The 18,981-nt window shown below is 46.2% G+C and overlaps 1 protein-coding gene across 1 annotated transcript in view; it reads left to right on the top strand.

Moving 5' to 3' along the window:
- The first annotated feature begins 468 nt into the window (after positions 1–468).
- Positions 469–18,981, top strand: part of Tg (thyroglobulin) — a 180,146-nt gene continuing 161,633 nt past the window's right edge. Inside the window, exons 1-13 of the mRNA XM_021183215.1 lie at positions 469–554; positions 992–1,100; positions 2,061–2,158; positions 3,084–3,287; positions 3,619–3,778; positions 7,478–7,584; positions 8,236–8,379; positions 8,577–8,762; positions 11,335–12,432; positions 13,158–13,745; positions 14,748–14,987; positions 18,310–18,447; positions 18,788–18,865. Coding sequence (XP_021038874.1) covers positions 485–554; positions 992–1,100; positions 2,061–2,158; positions 3,084–3,287; positions 3,619–3,778; positions 7,478–7,584; positions 8,236–8,379; positions 8,577–8,762; positions 11,335–12,432; positions 13,158–13,745; positions 14,748–14,987; positions 18,310–18,447; positions 18,788–18,865 — 3,220 coding nt within the window. The 5' untranslated portion in view covers positions 469–484. The remainder of the gene's footprint in view (positions 555–991; positions 1,101–2,060; positions 2,159–3,083; positions 3,288–3,618; positions 3,779–7,477; positions 7,585–8,235; positions 8,380–8,576; positions 8,763–11,334; positions 12,433–13,157; positions 13,746–14,747; positions 14,988–18,309; positions 18,448–18,787; positions 18,866–18,981) is intronic.

Below are 18,981 nucleotides of genomic sequence, written 5' to 3' on the forward strand. Positions count from 1 at the left end.
GGAGGGAGGGAGGGAGAGAGGGAGGGAGAGAGGGGAGGGAGGGAGGAAGGAAGGAAGGAAGGAAGGAAGGAAGGAAGGAAGGAAGGAAGGAAGGAAGGAAGGAAGGGGAGAGAAGGAGGAGACAGTGAGGGAATCAGGAGGAAGAGGAGATATTTTATCTTTCAAGTTTAATGATCAAACTCTGTCACCCCTAAGGGTACAGAACCCTGGCATTTGCCTGTAAGGAAAAGTTTTAATGCCAACCTCACATTTCTTGTCCCCATAGACTGGAGTGGTCACCCTACTGACCACTCGAGTATTCTTAGTGGGACCATACTCAAGAAGAAGGAGTTCCTGTGACTGGCAGAGAAAACAAAGTGAGCCACTGCCCTGTCAAGTGTCCTTGAACAGGAGAGCACTGCTTGCCACTGTGCTATAAAGGCTCCCTGATGAGTAGACTCAGATGGGACATTGCTCCTACCCCTTCATCCCAGTAGGGGACAGGATGACAGCCCTGGTCTTGTGGGTCTCTACTTTGTTGAGCTCAGTCTGCCTGGTAGCAGCCAACATCTTTGGTAAGTTCTAATGCTGAGGCTATGAGTTTGAGGAGGAAGTTTTCAGTCATATGGTTCAGCCAGGCTCTGGCCAGGGCCCTTAAGCATGCCCTATCTCATCTAACCTCACAAATGCCCAGAGGCTAGATATTTGCTCTTTGCTGTTCAGATGAAAGAGGTTCAGAGAGATGAGCTGAATTGCCTGAGGTCCCAGAGCTGGATATTGAGAGTAGTGATAAAAAGCTAGGAGAATGAAGACATCCCCATCACCTCCCAGGAAAGCACAAATGATTAAATGAGCTAAAAGTATCCTGGGGATGGAAATAATGGTTGCCAGTAAGACTGGGAAGGTAAAGACTGTGTGTCTGTGTCAGGGGTGGGAGTGGGGGTACGGGTGGGGGACTGGGAGGGAAAGGACAGACCTGTACCCTTCTCACATATCACTTCCCTTCACACAGAGTACCAGGTAGATGCACAGCCACTCCGCCCCTGTGAGCTACAAAGAGAGAATGCCTTTCTGAAGCAGGCTGAATATGTTCCCCAGTGCTCTGAAGATGGAAGTTTCCAGTAAGAGTGGCTATATTAGGAGCTCCAGGGTCCTAAAATACCCTGAAGAACCTCTCACATCTTATCCCTGTTATCCCCAATTGTATGGATAAGATCCTCAGACTCCTGACCTATGCTGTCATTTTCTGGGGGGGGATGGGGGATGGGGGGGAGCTCCTTTTCTATCCTCCCATCTAGGTATCTTGTTGGAGAGACTCTCCATTCAGGGGCTCTCCCCCAATTCTTGCTGAAACTTTATCGTAATTGCTTTACAACATAGTGTGTATGGCTTTTCATGAGAAAGCCCAGATAGAGGTAAGGGTGCTCAAAGCCCCCAACCCCCAGTTCTCTGGTAGGGCAAAACAGCAACTGTCCCTTACTTAGGCAACCCAGTTTTCATAGCTTGCCTGGGCTGCTAGGCCATTTCCCTCCAGGGAACTCTTCTTTGAAAGGAGTTTTTGCAGGTACTCTGACAAATCATAGGTCCTGGGACTGTATTCCTCCCTGTAGATGAGACTATAGTGTAAATTCCTCTTCTCTATGGTGCAAGAGTCCTTATTCCCCTCTGCCGCGGAGTGACATGCAGAGTCCTCATCTCTAGCTATGGAATACTCTTGCTGCTTCTGTATCTTATTCAAGCTTCTCATAGGCACAATCTGCTGGCTAATGCTAGTCAGAGCCACTGAGGATTCAAGATTGTGAGGGAGGAGTTAAGAAGTATGTATGCCTCCCCTTTTTGCCAGCGTTGTGTATGTTTCTCTCTGAAGTTTCAGGCCTGCCTTGTCCCCCGGAGGATCTTTTGTCTCCCTAACCACCTTCTACCCCAAGCCACCCTGCAACTCGCATTGTTGCCTCTCCTGCCTTGTGTGGTCACAACTCTGACTTTCCTGTATGACTTGCTAGACTTTGGCCTCACTGAGCTGGAGCCAAAATGTGACTTCAGAAAGGCTATATGGTATCACATGATATTTCTCTCTTCAGGACAGTCCAATGCCAAAATGATGGCCAATCTTGCTGGTGTGTGGATTCTGATGGCAGAGAAGTACCTGGCAGCAGGCAGCTGGGGAGGCCAACAGCTTGTACGTAACAAAGGGGCACCTAATGGAAAAGGGCTCATTATACTGGGACACTTCACATCTAGGGACAAAAACTAGACTTAAGTGAGTTGGGCACAAAGCCAACTCACTTAAAGCCCTAAGGGCTGCTAGCTTCTCATCATTGAATATGTAGAAGGTCCAGTTTCCTAAAGACCACTATAAAAACCATATGAGACACTTGAGCCTAGCCAGTAGTTAGCAAGTGCTTCCCGTGAGCCAGCCACTGTATCCAGCACTGAGTCAATTATGCCCTGTAGTTGTTGAAGGGCTCTAAGCAAGATCAGCTCTCAGCAAAGTTTTATCCGATGGTGAAAGCAAGGCTTAAGGGGATGCTCTTTTTCAGTGGGTAGGTGATAGCTCTATCTGAGTCTTTGGTTTTATTTGGCCAACAGAGTTGATTTGGGGACCCAAATGGCCCTTCACACTCTAACATCATGATCTTAACTAAAGTCACCTGTTCTCTCTGATTCACACACACCCAACCCCAATCTGCAAACTGAACAGAGACCCTGCCTCACCCATGTTAGGATTTGCTATATGATAAGCTTGGTACATGGTAACTATTGCATATGAGTGAACACAGAGTAGCTTTTCCTCCCACATCTAGAGGGAGGCAGCTGCCTTCTCACTGGTAGAAAGGGAGAGGAGTGTAGAATAGCGAAGCAACTTTTCAGGCAACATAGGCAGCCCACCCAGAAATCCTGATTCAGATACTCGGTTTACCCTTCAGTGCCAGGGCACTGGTGAGAGCCATTCCACTCTGACCCAGTTCTCAAGATGGCAGAGCCTTCTGAATGTCTGGCCAAGTGTTCCTCAGGGAGAAAGGATCCTCCTGGGCTCAATCCTGATCCTGCAATCCTTCGTGCTCCCCAACAGTCCTCCTCAGATGCTTCTCTTTGTGCCCCAGGTCTGTCCTTCTGCCAGCTCCACAAGCAACGGATCCTGCTGGGCAGCTACATTAACAGCACCGATGCTCTCTACCTTCCTCAGTGCCAGGATTCAGGGAACTATGCACCAGTGCAGTGTGACCTGCAGAGAGTGCAATGCTGGTGTGTAGACACAGAGGGGATGGAAGTGTATGGCACCCGCCAGCAGGGCAGGCCAACGCGGTGTAAGTGTCACTGTCATGGGCTCTAGAATCTCTGGGTGGGCTACAGTTTGACACCCCACAGATCACACGCCTCACAGACACAGAGTGCCTGGCTTTTGATGGACAGGAAAAATGTCACAGAGGCAGTTGCATGACTTTTGGTCATCCCACAGATCCTTTTTTGCTGGCTGACAACTGTAAGCCCAAACACAATGTCAACAAATGCTTGTGACCCTCCAGTAGCCTATTTGGGGCACTGGTGGGCTTTCATGGGTCACATGGGTGGCATAAGTACCTACATATGTACCTATCCATGTGTAAGAACTGAACAGCTTTGCATGAAAATGTTTAGGTCCAAGGAGCTGTGAGATAAGAAACCGGCGTCTCCTCCATGGAGTAGGGGACAGGTCACCACCCCAGTGTACTGCAGATGGGGAGTTTATGCCTGTCCAGTGCAAGTTTGTCAATACCACAGACATGATGATTTTTGATCTGATCCACAACTACAACAGGTAAAAGGGGACTGCTCACTGGGGGGGGGGTCACTTGTGGGGGGGCATTGGGTCTTCAAGATTATGTTTGCATCAGGATCTGGGAGTGTCATGTGTCACATGCAACCTTGCCCTCATTTGTCATTGACGGGAACGTTCAGCCTGTTGGCAGCACTGTTAACAAAGCCATCTGGGAATAGCTACTGAAAATTACATGCTCTCAGTCAGTGTTCTATTGCTGTGAAGAGACATCATGACCATGGCAACTCTTATAAAGGAAGGCATTTAATTGGGGGCCTTGCTTATGGTTTCAGAGGTTTAGTTCATTTTAATCATGGTGGGAAGAATGGTGGCATGTAGGCAGGTGCTGGAGCAGTAACTGAGAGATATATACTGATGCATAGGCAGAGAGAGAGAGAGAGACAGAGAGAGAGACTGAGAGTCTGGGCTTGGCAGAGGCTTTTAAATCCCCAAAGCCCACTTCCAGTGATCCACTTCCTCCAACAAGGCCACATCTCCTAATCCTTTAATAGTGCCATTCCCTGGTGATCAAATCTATGAGCCTATGGGGGCCATTCTCTCTCAAACCACCACATAAGTGTACTCTGTGCGTTGCCAGCCCATCAAGCAAATGAAAACACCAGAGTGCAGAGAACTACATATCTGGGTATTGGCTGTGTTGTTCTCCATTTTAGCAGAGAGCTGAGGAGAAAAGTGACCACTCATCAAACAGGGAGAACAGCTGATTAAAAGTAATATACCATAAACATTTGTATAGCTGCTCAAATAAAGCACCAAAGCTGGATAAATTGCCTTGAACAGGGTTCCAAAGTCTGTCATACTAATCCAATCCAAATGGGCAGTGCAAGGGCAGAATTTATTATTAAAAAAAAGGTAGCAAAAAGGTTCTTTATATGTACACACATGTGATCCTATGATCAGACGAGTATGCTGGGTCTGGGTAAAACCGAAAGCAGAGATTAGTGTGAAGGACAACACAGGTGTTGAGGGCCACTTGGAGATAGGGGCTGCAGTGGAAGAGTGGACAGAAAGAGAATCCTATCAACAGGGAAAGAACCTATTAAAAAGCATGCTATGATGCTATCCATGCACTTCTGTAAGTTCAATATTGTGTGCACTTTTAAAGGACTTTACTGTTTAAATAACAAATATAAAATGAATATCTATATACTTTGACCCAAAATGGTATTTGGCTACCCTAGAGTACCCAATGATTGTGAAGGGCCATGTAGCCTTTAAATGACATTAGATCATTTTGGAGAGAGAGAGAGAGAGAGAGAGAGAGAGAGAGAGAGAGAGAGAGAGAGAGAGANAGCACTAGCTTGTGTGAACACTGCTGTGGATTCTTTGGGAGAACCTGAGCCTCCATGTGGCTGCCTTCCAGAACAGCCAGTTTCTGAGTGAGAAAGAATGTTCCCATGTGTTGTGCCAGAAGGGTCTCAGACCATGCCCCAAGTGCTGGTCCCACAGAAAAACTTGATCTGAGTTGCACAATACCTTAGAAGCCTGGCATTTTCATTAGATCATATCCTGAAAGGTTTTCACAAAGCTCAGTATCAGAGGTTTCATACATTCCACCTAAACACAAAATGCAGAGTATGGCTATAAATACTGAGGCTGGAGGTGTATGAATTTGTTTATGTGGTCAAGAAGCTAGCCTTTAGCTACCTGCTTTGTACCAAACCCTCCCGTGTCCTAGGTCCCTCAGTGTTTGGCTATCCCACTCCTGCCAACTTTGTCTGTTCCCAGTACAATCCTGCCCCATAGCCTTTGCCTCTGCCACCTGCAGTCTTCATCTGCCACTACTTTGCAAGGTGACCTGGTCATTTACCTTCCCAGAGCCTCTTCAGTGTTCTCTGCTGGGAAATGGAAGTGTGTGCTCTATTTACTAGGCCAAGATGAAGCTCTCCTGAGACTTCACTTAGGAAACCACTGAGAATATGTATCATCCCAACGTGATCATCTGCAAGGAATTCTCGTGCTTCACCCAGTTTTAGAAAATGTAGGTTAGATTCCCCCCACCACCTGGCGACTACAGATTAACTTAACTGGGAGCACGGACCATCAGGCAGCCCAGCTCACCAAATGCTCCTCTACTCTGTGTAATCCAGGCATCTTCAGTTCACATCCAATTGAATGCTAACTGTATCCAAGGAGTTTTAGAGATTTCAGCTTTAATACAGACATAATTAGAAAGTGTAGTTTGGAAGACTTTAAAGAGCTCACCCTAGGAAGCATGGTAGGCTTTAGAGGTGTATAAAAAATTGTTACTTGTTTGTTTTATTTGATTCGTTTCTCTTTTCACACAGCATAAGGCACAGAGTCTTCCACACCCTAAGTTTACAACCCCAGTTTAGAGATTTGGTGGATGCATCAAAGACCTTTACAGGGGGGCAAATTGAGATTGAGGCTCAGTTCACAGTTACTGCCACAAGAGGGCAGTCTAGTTAAATAAATGTTGAGATCAAGTATTCATTGCTAATGCAAACAAAAGCACTCACTTCTGAAATAGGATCCCAATCTCTCTCTCTCTCTCTCTCTCTCTCTCTCTCTCTCTCTCTCTCTCTCTCTCTCTCTCTCTCTCTCTCTCTCACTCTCTCATATCTTTGAACAAATTCTGCCCTAGAAAGGTCGTGGGAACGATTGGGTGGTTGATTATCGAAAGCCCAGGGGTAATCAGGAATTTTCTGTTACTATGTAGATCTGGCTGCCGCAGGCCCAGTGACTCCTTTGGGCCAGTGGAAGGAGCTGTGAAATCCACATGGAATAGGTCCAGATCACCTAGGTTGACAGATATAGTACAGGACAGCCAGTTGCAGCTGGGCTTCAGCTGCGCAATTTTGTTCTGTATGTCCTTGACATTGCCTCAAATATTTGAAGGCCTGGATGTAGAGTGAGGATTTGCGTTGGTAGGGCATTGCATACACACCACCAGATGCCTGCACTTTAGAAAGTGTTACCTGGTCTAGGAAAGGGCAGAGTGGGTAGGTTGCACCCTGAGTTCCTAGTTCTGAGGGAGATGATGTGGCTCCACATAGAGGAGGGGATAGCACTTAGGAGATGGAGCTGTATTGGAGGCATGTCTATCACACAGAACTTTGGAATCTGGAGAAGAAAAGTCTAGAAGAGTGGAAGAGTAGAGTCAGGGATGACTCCTTTCTGAGTAGATGGTTGAAAATATACTTGGGAGGGAAAGCTTTGCAGACTTACTTCCAGGGGTCTTAGAGATCCTGGGACCCAGGAGCAGTCAGTCCTTCCCAATCCCCTGTGAGGTCTTAATATGCAGTGCCATGATTTGTGCTATCTGTGAACTGGCTTTATATACCAGGCTGGCCTCAAACTCACAGAATTCAGTCTGCCTCTGCCTCCCAAGTATTGGAACTAAAGGCATGTGCCACCACTGCCTAGAGAACTTTTAAAAATTATATAGCCCCTATATGTGGGGACAAGACAGATGTTTTCGTTTCTACATTTGCTAATGATAGCACTAATTTCCACACAATCCACAGCCCACAATAATGGACAAGCAGTATGGCTAGTTGGTAGATGACAGCTAAGCATGGTCTACCCTTGCTTTGGCTAAGTAAAACCAGAGTAGGAAAGAGCTGAACATGCAGCTGAGGACTCTGCTACACTGGCTTCAGTTGAAGATGACTTGTATTTTATGAAACAGTGACCACGCATCTTCCTCTCTGACAGGTTTCCAGATGCATTTGTGACCTTCAGTTCCTTCCGGGGCAGGTTCCCTGAAGTGTCTGGGTACTGTTACTGTGCTGACAGCCAGGGGCGGGAGCTGGCTGAGACAGGTAATCAGCCACACTTCTGGCAATGTGAAGGCATCAGTGTTATTCTTTGACTCTGGTGCCTAAGGCAGAAATTGCACTGGAGTTCTACATCCTTGCTAGGTTGCTATGGGTGTGAAAGAAGATACAGCTTAGCCAGCTTTCATCTGCTGCACACTGCTGAAGCTTCTGCTTGCTTGTATGGTGCCGTTGCCGGCTGAAAGAGGTGCCCACCTTGCTATGTGGCAAGTGGAAGACAGGTCATGCCATCAGACTCATTCTCTAGGTAGCTTTCCTCTGTGCTGTCAGACCAGCACAGCTACAATGGCAGCCCTGACTTTAGGAACTATTAGAGTATTATTCCAGGCATATCCAACCTATGGTCCAGGGGCTGCATCTAGCTTAGCAAACGATATGATCCTATAAAAATCACAAACATAGGTAAAATGTTGTTGCTGTTTGCATTGTTATTATATAAATGTGTTGCATGGTTTTTGAGCATGAACTTTGTAGGTGATGACAATTTGTAATGTCTAAAGGATGGATATGGCTGAACCCATTGCATAATGCTGCTTATGTAGATTCTGACCTTTGACATCTGTCAGCTCAGCTAGGTTAGAGCTTTATTTCCTGAGGAGCCAGTCCCTGAAATGCTATCTATCTACATTTGCTCAGGAGTGGAATTGTTACTGGATGAAATTTATGACACCATTTTTGCTGGCTTGGACCAGGCCTCAACCTTCACTCAAAGCACCATGTACCGGATATTGCAGAGACGATTCCTGGCCATTCAATTAGTCATCTCTGGCAGATTTCGGTGTAAGTAACTAGCTAGCAAGAGGCATGTGCTTCTACTGTGAAATCAACTGAGGTTTTGGGGTTATTTTCATCTGCATGGCTGTTACATCAAAGTAAGTTTAGGGAATTAGCTCCAAGGCAGCAAACATTCATGCAGGCTGTGAACACACACACCTTAATCACTATGAATGCCTCCTTTGCTGTGTGGTCTCTTCTAGGCCCCACTAAGTGTGAAGTAGAACAGTTTTCTGCCACCAGATTTGGTCATTCTTACATCCCGAGCTGCCACAGAGATGGTCACTACCAAACAGTACAGTGCCAGACAGAAGGGATGTGCTGGTGTGTGGATGCCCAGGGGAGAGAGGTCCCTGGCACTCGGCAGCAAGGGCAGCCTCCATCTTGCGGTAAGTTTCCTCTCAGGGATAAACATTCTGCTCTCCTGAGAGCCTGTTACTCTCTCTGTTTCTTCACATCATTCTCTCAGGAGCTCACTAATCAACTACTGACTGAAGATCCCCCAGAGGTCCTTCAAACTGTATGAGTGAAGGCAGTCTGCTGCTATTAACTTGCAGTGAGCTTTTGGTCTTGTGTCAGATATAGATACTTTCTCAGAAATCCTAAGGAATACCAGGGCACTCATAGATAACAGAAAAGAAGAGAGCTGAGTTTTCATGTCCTGTGGATGGAGTGTGCACAGGCAGCCGACACAGCACCAAGGGGAAGCTTGTTAGGTCTATTTGAAAACACTGAGGGAGGCTTCATGGGTGAGGGACAGTTGCACAGAGTGCCTGTAACAAAGGCTCTTCCTATAGGCTCTGAATCTGCAAGGATGGTAGAGACAATGTTGGAGAACAGAGCACATGTCGTGACATGAGGGAAAGGCAGGATGGAGCCAGAATGTAGCCCTTCTCATTACCCAGGCTTGGGCTTCATGCTGAAGGGTGGTGAGGCTGATATGAGGCTCATTCTGGAGAAGCCTGTTGGACTGCTTGTGGGATATATGCCTCCCAGCAGTGTGAGGGAAGGAGCTGGAGGAAGCTTTGGATGTGAGATAAAGAAAAGTGTAAGGCCTTGCATTGGAAGTATTCGAAACCACCACCCAGTTACATCAAAAACTAGCGAATATTGAACCCTGCAGACCTTGGGTGAAAATGAAGAGCCATGGCTTTCCCTTTCCGAGTCAAAGCAGGAACTGATGAATGCTTGGGTGGGTTTGGGGCTTTCACTCTTTCTCGCTGTCTGATTTAGTAGCAGCACTTAACAAATACGTCGAGGGGCTCAGTTCTCAGCATGGAAAGGGAAGTGAAGCCAAACACTCATTTCCTCAGTGCTCCTGTGATATCAACACAGTGGTCTCGCTGAGGGTCTGCTCAGCTTTATATGTTGTCAGTGCTCGAGCGCGCGTGCGTGTGTGTGTGTGTGTGCGCACACACACACACACACACACACACACACACACACACACACACCTCTACATGTTCCAGTTCTTTCCCTGTTGCTTGGTTACAGAGGGAAATTGGCTGGCTTCCTTTCTGGCATCTGTGTGAATCCAAAGGAAAGAATTATTTTTACAAGTTGAGAGTGGGGTGGTGGTTTAGAAGGTCTCCTAAGATTTGTGGATTTGTGGAAGAGGATGGAGCTTGCTTACGTCCACCTATATGAAAAAGCCAGATGATGTTTGAGTTATTCTTTCTCCCAAGGACACTTGCACAGAATGTCTTGGCCATGCAGAGTTGACTGAGTCCGTTAGGTTACCTTTTCACTAGCAAATTCACAGAAAGAACAAAGAAACACAAGGGGTGTAACAACAAGAGTGCCTGCCGGGTCAGCACTTTAGTATTATAATATAGAAAAGAAGACAATACTGGAATATGCTGTGGTTTTCAGGTTACACATCACCATAGAGAAAAATATCACTTATGTAAAGCACAGCCAGCATTGCTGGTACATGTCTCATTCTGAAAGAGACTATAAACTGGACACCAGAGGAACTAGAGAGTTGCAGGAAGAGCATATGGTGAAGCATTGAAGTCCATTGAGAGTTCCAGCAAGAGAAAGCTGGGAAGCAGAAGCCTAGCAACACAAATAGGACTTTGTTAGCAAACTGGGCTCCTAAGGCTGCCAGAACCAATCACTATACAGTGGATGTCTGCAACAGCAGAAATTTGTTCTCTCACATACCAGAATTCTCATGCTGGAATTCAGAAGTCAAGGTGGGGACAGGGCCATCCACACTCCATTTGGATATTGTGGTTGGCAGTTTCTGGGATCCCTTGGCTTCATGGCTGCATCTATCATTCTAGTCCGTGTGTCTTAACCCTCATGTGGCCTCTTTGCTGTGGCTTTTCTTACAGAGTCACCAAACATTGGATTTCTAGCCCACCCTAGTCTAGACATCATCTTAATTTGATTATGTCTACCAAGACCTTGCTTTCAATTCACATTTAGGGACACCCCCCCCCCCAGTAGAAAATGTCCTTAGGGGACACTATTCAGATCAACACAAGTGTGACTAGCTTTTCAAAAAGTGGGATGGTATCTCATAGACTTGCTGTAGAAAAGCATCAGTCTGGTTTGAGGTAGCCAAGTGGTCATGGGGACAGAAATACTCACTCTCAGAACTAGCCTCAAGGGGTAGCACAAGGGAGAAGGGAAGGCATATGTGAATACAGAAAAAGCATGGTCCAGGTGGCAATGGCCCACGTTTTTATTCCCAGCATCTGGGAGGCAGAAGTACGTGGATCTCTGAGTTCCAGGTCAGCCTTGTCTACAGAGTTCTAGGACAGCCAAGGCTACCCAGAAAAACAAAACAAAACAAAACAGAACAAACAAACAAACTAACTAACAGAAAGGCAAATGGTCCACAATGTAGGGTGAAACTTTGAAATCTTCTTACCAGAGGCATGTGGACATGGTGGAGGAAGGGTCCGGAGGACTACTTGTTCCACTAACTATGTTTTTAACTGTTTCATGCAGCTGCAGATCAGTCATGTGCCTTGGAAAGGCAGCAGGCCTTGTCTAGGCTCTACTTTGAAACCCCAGACTACTTCAGTCCGCAGGACCTTTTGTCTTCAGAGGACAGGCTCGCCCCTGTGAGTGGTGTCAGATCGGACACATCCTGCCCACCCAGAATCAAGGAACTCTTTGTTGACTCTGGACTCCTGCGTTCAATAGCTGTGGAGCACTACCAACGGCTTTCTGAATCCAGAAGTCTACTAAGAGAAGCCATCAGAGCAGTTTTCCCCTCCCGGGAGCTGGCAGGGCTTGCCCTTCAGTTCACCACCAACCCCAAGCGACTCCAGCAGAACCTGTTTGGAGGGACATTTTTGGCGAATGCTGCCCAGTTTAACTTGTCAGGAGCCCTTGGTACAAGAAGCACATTTAACTTCAGTCAGTTTTTCCAGCAGTTTGGTCTCCCGGGCTTCCTGAATGGAGACAGAGTTACTACTCTTGCCAAACTACTCCCTGTGAGATTGGACTCCAGTTCTACCCCAGAAACTCTCCGTGTGTCTGAGAAGACAGTTGCTATGAATAAACCAGTTGTGGGTAACTTTGGCTTCAAAGTCAACCTACAAGAGAACCAAGACGCCTTAAAATTTCTTGTTTCTCTCCTGGAACTTCCAGAATTTCTTGTCTTCTTGCAGCGTGCTGTTTCTGTGCCGGAAGATATAGCGAGGGATTTAGGAGATGTGATGGAAATGGTGTTCAGTGCGCAAGCCTGTAAACAGACGCCTGGGAAGTTCTTTGTCCCATCATGCACTGCTGGAGGAAGCTATGAGGATATACAGTGCTATGCTGGAGAATGCTGGTGTGTAGATTCCCGAGGCAAAGAACTTGATGGCTCGAGAGTCAGAGGTGGTCGCCCAAGATGTCCCACCAAGTGTGAAAAGCAGAGAGCTCAGATGCAAAGCCTCGCAAGCGCTCAGCCCGCCGGCTCCAGCTTTTTTGTTCCTACTTGTACTAGAGAGGGATATTTTCTGCCTGCCCAGTGCTTCCACTCAGAATGTTACTGTGTTGATGCTGAAGGCCAGGTTATTCCTGGAACTCAAAGTACAGTTGGAGAAGCCAAGCAGTGTAAGTCTGCTGGGTATTTAACTTAAAGATTCTTGTGTTTTTGTTTAGACTAGAACTTGATACATTGTAAGAAACTGAGTTTGCTCATGACTAAAGAGCAAACTTTAGTTAACAGGAAAGGTACTTTAGCTAAAAATTATCCACAGAAAACTGGACAGTATTAGCCATTATAATGAGCAAATAAAGATATTTGCTTGTTATTAAGAAAGTGCACATACATACCTGGGCTGGGAAGATGACTCAGCTGATAAAGTGCCTACTGCACAAGCATATGGATCTGAGGTTGCATCCACCTTAAATCTCATCTAACCATGTGCATTTGTAACGCCAGTGCTGTGCTCAGGGGAATGGCAGAAACAGGTAGAGCTGGAGCTTACTGGCCAGCCAGGCTGTCTTAATTGGAAAGCTCCAGGCTTAGTGAAAGATCCTGTCTAAAACAGTAAGATATAGAGTGACTGAGGAAGACATCAGCCTCTGCCCTCCACATATTCACATACCTGCTGAAACACACACATACACAAATATATAACATACATGTATCGGAATGTGCCACATAAACAGTTCTGTGGTACTGGCCATGATGGTAACTGGGGTAGTCACCAGATTGGATGCCTGCCATTCATTCATTTAGACCTTTAAGGTTGCTCAGACTGGCAGTCAAGCAGTCACTTTGATCTTTCTGTCTTAAACAATTTATTAAATATCTGACCCTTGTTCTCCACCAGGTCCCAGTGTCTGCCAATTACAGGCTGAACAAGCTTTCCTTGGGGTAGTAGGGGTTCTGCTCTCGAACTCCAGCATGGTGCCCTCCATCTCCAGTGTCTACATCCCTCAGTGCAGTGCCAGTGGCCAGTGGAGGCATGTGCAGTGTGATGGGCCCCATGAGCAAGTCTTTGAGTGGTATGAACGATGGAAGACTCAGAACAGTGATGGCCAGGAACTGACCCCAGCCACACTGCTAATGAAGATCATGAGCTACAGAGAAGTAGCTTCCAGAAACTTCAGCCTCTTTCTTCAAAGTCTCTATGATGCTGGCCAGCAAAGAATCTTTCCAGTGCTAGCACAGTACCCATCTCTTCAAGATGTTCCACAGGTAGTGTTGGAGGGAGCCACAACTCCGCCTGGGGAGAACATTTTTCTGGATCCATACATCTTTTGGCAGATCCTAAATGGTCAGCTCAGCCAATACCCAGGTCCCTACTCAGACTTTAACATGCCTTTGGAACACTTCAACCTCAGGAGCTGTTGGTGTGTGGATGAGGCTGGTCAGAAACTGGATGGTACTCAGACCAAGCCAGGAGAGATCCCAGCATGTGAGTTAACTCATGTAGAGTCCCAATTTCATGTTTGCTTTCTAGTGGGAAAACCTTGGTAAAACCAGGGCATTTCTGGGAGTCATCTCAACATGTATCTGTCCATTCATCCTTCAGTCCATTCACACCTATCTACCCAAGCACCCATCTAACTATCAATTTGTCCATCCATCCATCCACCTACCCACCCACCTACCTTTCTATATCTGTCCATCCAAGAGATAGGTGATCCAGATCAGTATTTGTAAAATGAGACTGTCTAGCAATTCTGAAAAAAACTGTCTAGTGAAGAACTTGCTCAACTATTATGACTTCTGCAGGCCTCAGTTTCTCCTCTATATTTCCGTGTCAACGTTAGTTTTAATTGTCCATTTGGGGAGTTATCTGGGAAGACAATCTCACTTGAGAAAATCTGTAGACCATATTGGCCCATCGATCTGTCTTTGCAAGTATTTACTTGATTACTAATCGGTATAGTATGGCCCAGCCCACTGTAGACAGTACCATTCCCTTGGCAAGTAACACTAAACTATTAGAAAGCTAGCTAAGCATAAGGTGCTTGGTATCTAGCAAACAAAATCCTCCACGGCTTCTGTTGCATCTCTTTGGCTCTGAAGGAAGTTCTTTGGTCTGAGGCAATGCCATGTGAAATATCTGGGCTTCCTTCATGTTCCTCTTTTTAACTTCCTCCAATGATGGGCTGCGGCCTAAAATGGTAACCAGTTTAACCCTTTCTTCCTTATGTTGTTCTTTGGTGAAGAGAGTGTGGTAGCAGAAATGAAACTTGGACTTGTGGGACTAAGGGTCTTCTTAGATGTTACCCAGATTAAGTTAGATCCTATGAATATACTCAAAATGAGTCTGGCATGGTGTGGACATTGCATATAACCAGTCTTCTGCAGGTTTCCCTGTGCATTGCTGAATGAATGAGGTCCAAGAAGACAAAGCAAAGAGACCTGGACTTGGTACTGATTCTACCTATGCTTTTTTGTATTATCCTAGGTCCTGGCCCATGTGAGGAAGTGAAACTTCGTGTCCTGAAATTTATTAAGGAAACAGAAGAGATTGTCTCAGCCTCCAATGCTTCTTCATTTCCACTGGGAGAGAGTTTCTTAGTGGCCAAGGGAATCCAGCTGACCAGTGAGGACCTTGACCTTCCTCCCCTCTTCCCATCCCGGGATGCTCTCTCTGAGAAGTTTCTACGTGGGGGTGAATATGCCATTCGTTTGGCTGCTCAGTCCAGTGAGTGTTGCACTGAAGATTCTCTCAGCATCTCTTTGGGGGAAGCAATAGCTTGCATCTGGCTTTCCAGGACTTCATTTGGCTTCCATGAGCTGCCAGGTTCCTGGAATGGCAGAGTCGTTCTGTGACTCTAGCCAAAGCTTTACATAAAGGATTCATGATCTTCAGCAAAGCCCATGTGGGGCTTTACATTGTGTACCCCAGATGGCACGTGCAGTCCACGCAAAACCTTAGTCTTGGTAAAAGGTCCCATGTGCTCTTAACCCTTGACCTGTTTTAAAGTTACCTCTCACTCCCACGTCTACAGGGAAGGAGAAGGAACATGGCCCTCTTTACTGAGAACCCATTGCTCCTTTGAGCTCAGGGAATTCTGAGAGCAGGTCCCAAAGGTTTGTATCACAGTCCTCTGGTTTAGCAACAACCACACAGTGTTTTAACCTAGCCCATGACCAGGTAACTTGCATGCCAAATACATAATTGGGCCATTGTGTTAATTCTGTTAACAGTTCAGAAGAACAAAGATATAATACTACCCATGATTCCTTACACAGAGAAGTTGAGCCCTGCCTTAGTCACTTGCCCAGGTTTACTCCTCTATTTGCTGTGGAAACTGGGTCAGGAAGTCTAGTAGTCTAGCTCATACAGTTAGTGTCCAGTGCCCTGTCCACCGAATATGGAGTCAGTGCGGAGACCTAGCTCAACTGAGTGGTGTCCTTCCTCTGCCTACAGCCTACTCTTGCAAGAGGCTCTGACCTGATGAGTTTTCACTGACCCCACCTCAACAGAATCTGAGATTCATCTCTCTGAGCCTTGTCTGAGCCCCCATCCTTCTCAGTTGTCTCTGGGGTTCTGGGCTGCACCTCCCTTGCCTGAAAACTTTTATGTGGCATCAGAGTGAATTCCCTTCAACAAGCTGGAACCTCCCTGTCTTCCCTAGTGGTACCTGCTGCTGGCTTCCCTAGTGGTACCTGCTGCTGGCTTCCCTAGTGGTACCTGCTGCTGGCTTGGGAATGGTATCTTTCTTCTCTCAGAGGATCTCACAAGTCAGTCTGTTGCTGCCACTCTCCCTCATGCCAACATCTCATGCCTTCCTCACCTTCCTTTACACTGTGCCCTGCTCATCTCTCACACTGCTGCTCTTTCTCTCTCCTTCAGGAGCCTGGGAGCTTCTCCTTTTCAAAGGAAAGCAGTTATTTAAATCCTGGGCCTGGGTTGAGTCTGATATACTCAGGAGGAGAAATGGTTCTGCCACTCCTGTAGTTTGGATCACTTTGATCAGCACAAAATGCAGAGGAGCTGCTGCTGCTGCCATAAATTATCTCTATGTGACATGGTGACATTTTTCTTTAGCAGAGACCAGTCTCAGGAAGCTCAGAAAGTCGTTCCCCCCACCCCCGTTAGTTTCATACTCTGGCTCTGCAGGCCTTACGCTAAAAAGAGGAAGACTCTAGAAACAGGTAGTCAAACTGTTCTTTGCCTGGAAGTTTGGGGATTTTGGTCCCAGAACAAGGCAAGATTAGGGGGCCACAAAGCACATTTGGCTGGTAGAACAGGGTGACTATAAAATGATGAGCCAGGAAGGGATATAGGCGGCAACACAATGCATGTCATCTGCCACCGATTTTATTATAGTATAAAACGTACCCTGGTCAGCACTGACTACATTTTACTAATGAGCAAGCACTGCATCAGGGAGGTAGAGTAAGCTTCTCCTGATCATACAGCCAAGAGGAATGGTACCAGGATTCACATAGAAACTTACCAGCATTGATAGCTCCATGCACAACACCAGGCTGCTTCAAATGTACATCCTGTCTGTCTGCTGCACGTCTGTCTCTTCCCGGAACCATGAAGACTATTTGAGATATGCAACAGGTTGGGAGGAACTTCCCAAGCATGCAAAAAACTACAAAGGCTACACACAAGAGGGGGTAATTCTCTGGGTACCCAGGAAAGGCCACAACCTGGTTATTTGCACTAGAAAGGTTAGAAGCCAGACAGGGAAAGTGGTTGGGAGAGAAATCACAGCACTGTTGGAGGGTGGCAGGAACCTAGGGTGAGAAACTGGGAGACCCAGACTCAGTGGCTTTAGGCTCTGGCCACTACTTACTTTTCTTTGCCCCTCCTCTTATGCATGTATACATGGCAACATTTACTTCAAACTCGTCTCTTTCTTCTCCCTTTCTTTCCTTCAATTGCTCCTTTTTTCCTACTTGTATATATATTAGGGCCTTATATATATTAGGTAAACCCTATTCCACTGAGCCACACACCCAGTTCTTTTTACAATTAAAAACAAACAAACAAAATTTGAGATTGTATTTTATTAACTTTCCCATACTGCCCTTGAGTTCACTCTAGCATAGCTCTGGCTGGCCTCCAACTCATGATCCTCTTGCCTTTGTTATCCTAGCAGCTAGGATTACAAGTGTGTACCATCATGCTTGATCAATTCTTTCTTCAGCATACATTATGAGCCAGGTTCTGTTTTTTTTTTTGCATGTAAAATAAGCATGAATATCTGTACCAAGGATCCTAAATGTGATCTCAGAAGAGGAACACACATACTAACTAGATCAGTACAGGTGTGATGTACTGAATGGTGGTAAATGCTGAGCAGAGGAGCCATGCGAGGATAGGAGAGATGCAGTGTGTCAGTTTCTGTGGTCAAAGCCTGCCCTCCATGTCTTCTTGTGAGATCTTGGCCGAGTAGTCATCTGTTGGCCTCAGTTTTGCCACTGGTCAGATGGGATGCTGATACCTCATAGGGCCATGGGAAGGGATTAGTTAGTCCTTTCCGGATCATGTCCAGTCAGCAGCTCTGAAAGGCCACATGTATCCCCAGATAACTAAGGATGGAACCCAACACAAAACCATAAGGCTACTCAAAGCATTATGAGACACATGTGACTTTAATATTTGTAACTCAAGTGTGTAGTTCTTGAGACTGAACTTTGTAGATGACAATCTAGTGTCCCAGTGTCAAAAGGTTGACACACTTGGTAAACAGCATACTTTTAGATGCTGATGATTCTTTTCTAGAGTAAAGTGAATCCCAAGGACGTGAAGTCATTTACCAGCCTAATCAACTCTCTATGAAATTACCACGCAGAGTAGTAGCGAATTCATTGCAGCCTAGAGTTCATTTTCACAGGATGATCTTCTGAGTGTCTACTGGCTACCCAAGAGGAACACTTGTCAGGTTATAAGAAGGCTGTTTTATATGGGTACGAGGGTATGTTCAGAGGCATTCTCAGTGCATCTCAGGACAGAGCCCACAAGGCAGCTATCATACTGTGCTTTTTTCTCTCTGTGGCTCTAGCCTTGACTTTCTATCAGAGTCTCCGTGCTTCCTTGGGAAAGTCCGATGGAGCAGCCAGTCTTCTGTGGTCAGGGCCCTACATGCCACAATGCAATATGATAGGAGGCTGGGAACCTGTGCAGTGCCATGCTGGGACAGGTAAGGAGACTTTGGGAGGGCAAATGAATATTTAGAGGAAAGATCCCATCAGTGGGAGGCAAGTGGTCCAGATTATTGACCTTCTTTAGCAACTTGGACAAACCCTTGCCTTCTCAACTACTAGCTATTTCCCCTGTGTTAGGGAAGCAGGGGCCTTCACCTTGAAAGTGAAATTCTCATTTGCTGGAAATACTAGATGCTAAGTCCTATGATAGTGGACAGCGTAAGGCAGGGGGCTAGGCCAGACAGGCTACCTTGGCGGCATTGCTATGAACGCAAAACAAGTTTTGGGAAAGTCCCCAGCATCTTCCTGCACTTATAGTTTATGGCTCTTTTCCAGGCGAGTGTTGGTGTGTGGATGGATGGGGAGAGTTCATTCCAGGCTCGCTGATGCCACGCTTCTCACAGATGCCCCAGTGTAAGTAAAGCCCATGGGAGTTTTCTTTCTTTTTTTTTTTTTCTTGTTTTTAATGCTTTACTTCGGAAAATAAATCTGAAAGCTATAGCAAAAAGGTCAATTACTTTTTTTTTTTT

The sequence above is a fragment of the Mus caroli genome, chromosome 15, assembly GCF_900094665.2.
Source record: "Mus caroli chromosome 15, CAROLI_EIJ_v1.1, whole genome shotgun sequence".
NCBI lineage: Eukaryota > Metazoa > Chordata > Mammalia > Rodentia > Muridae > Mus > Mus caroli.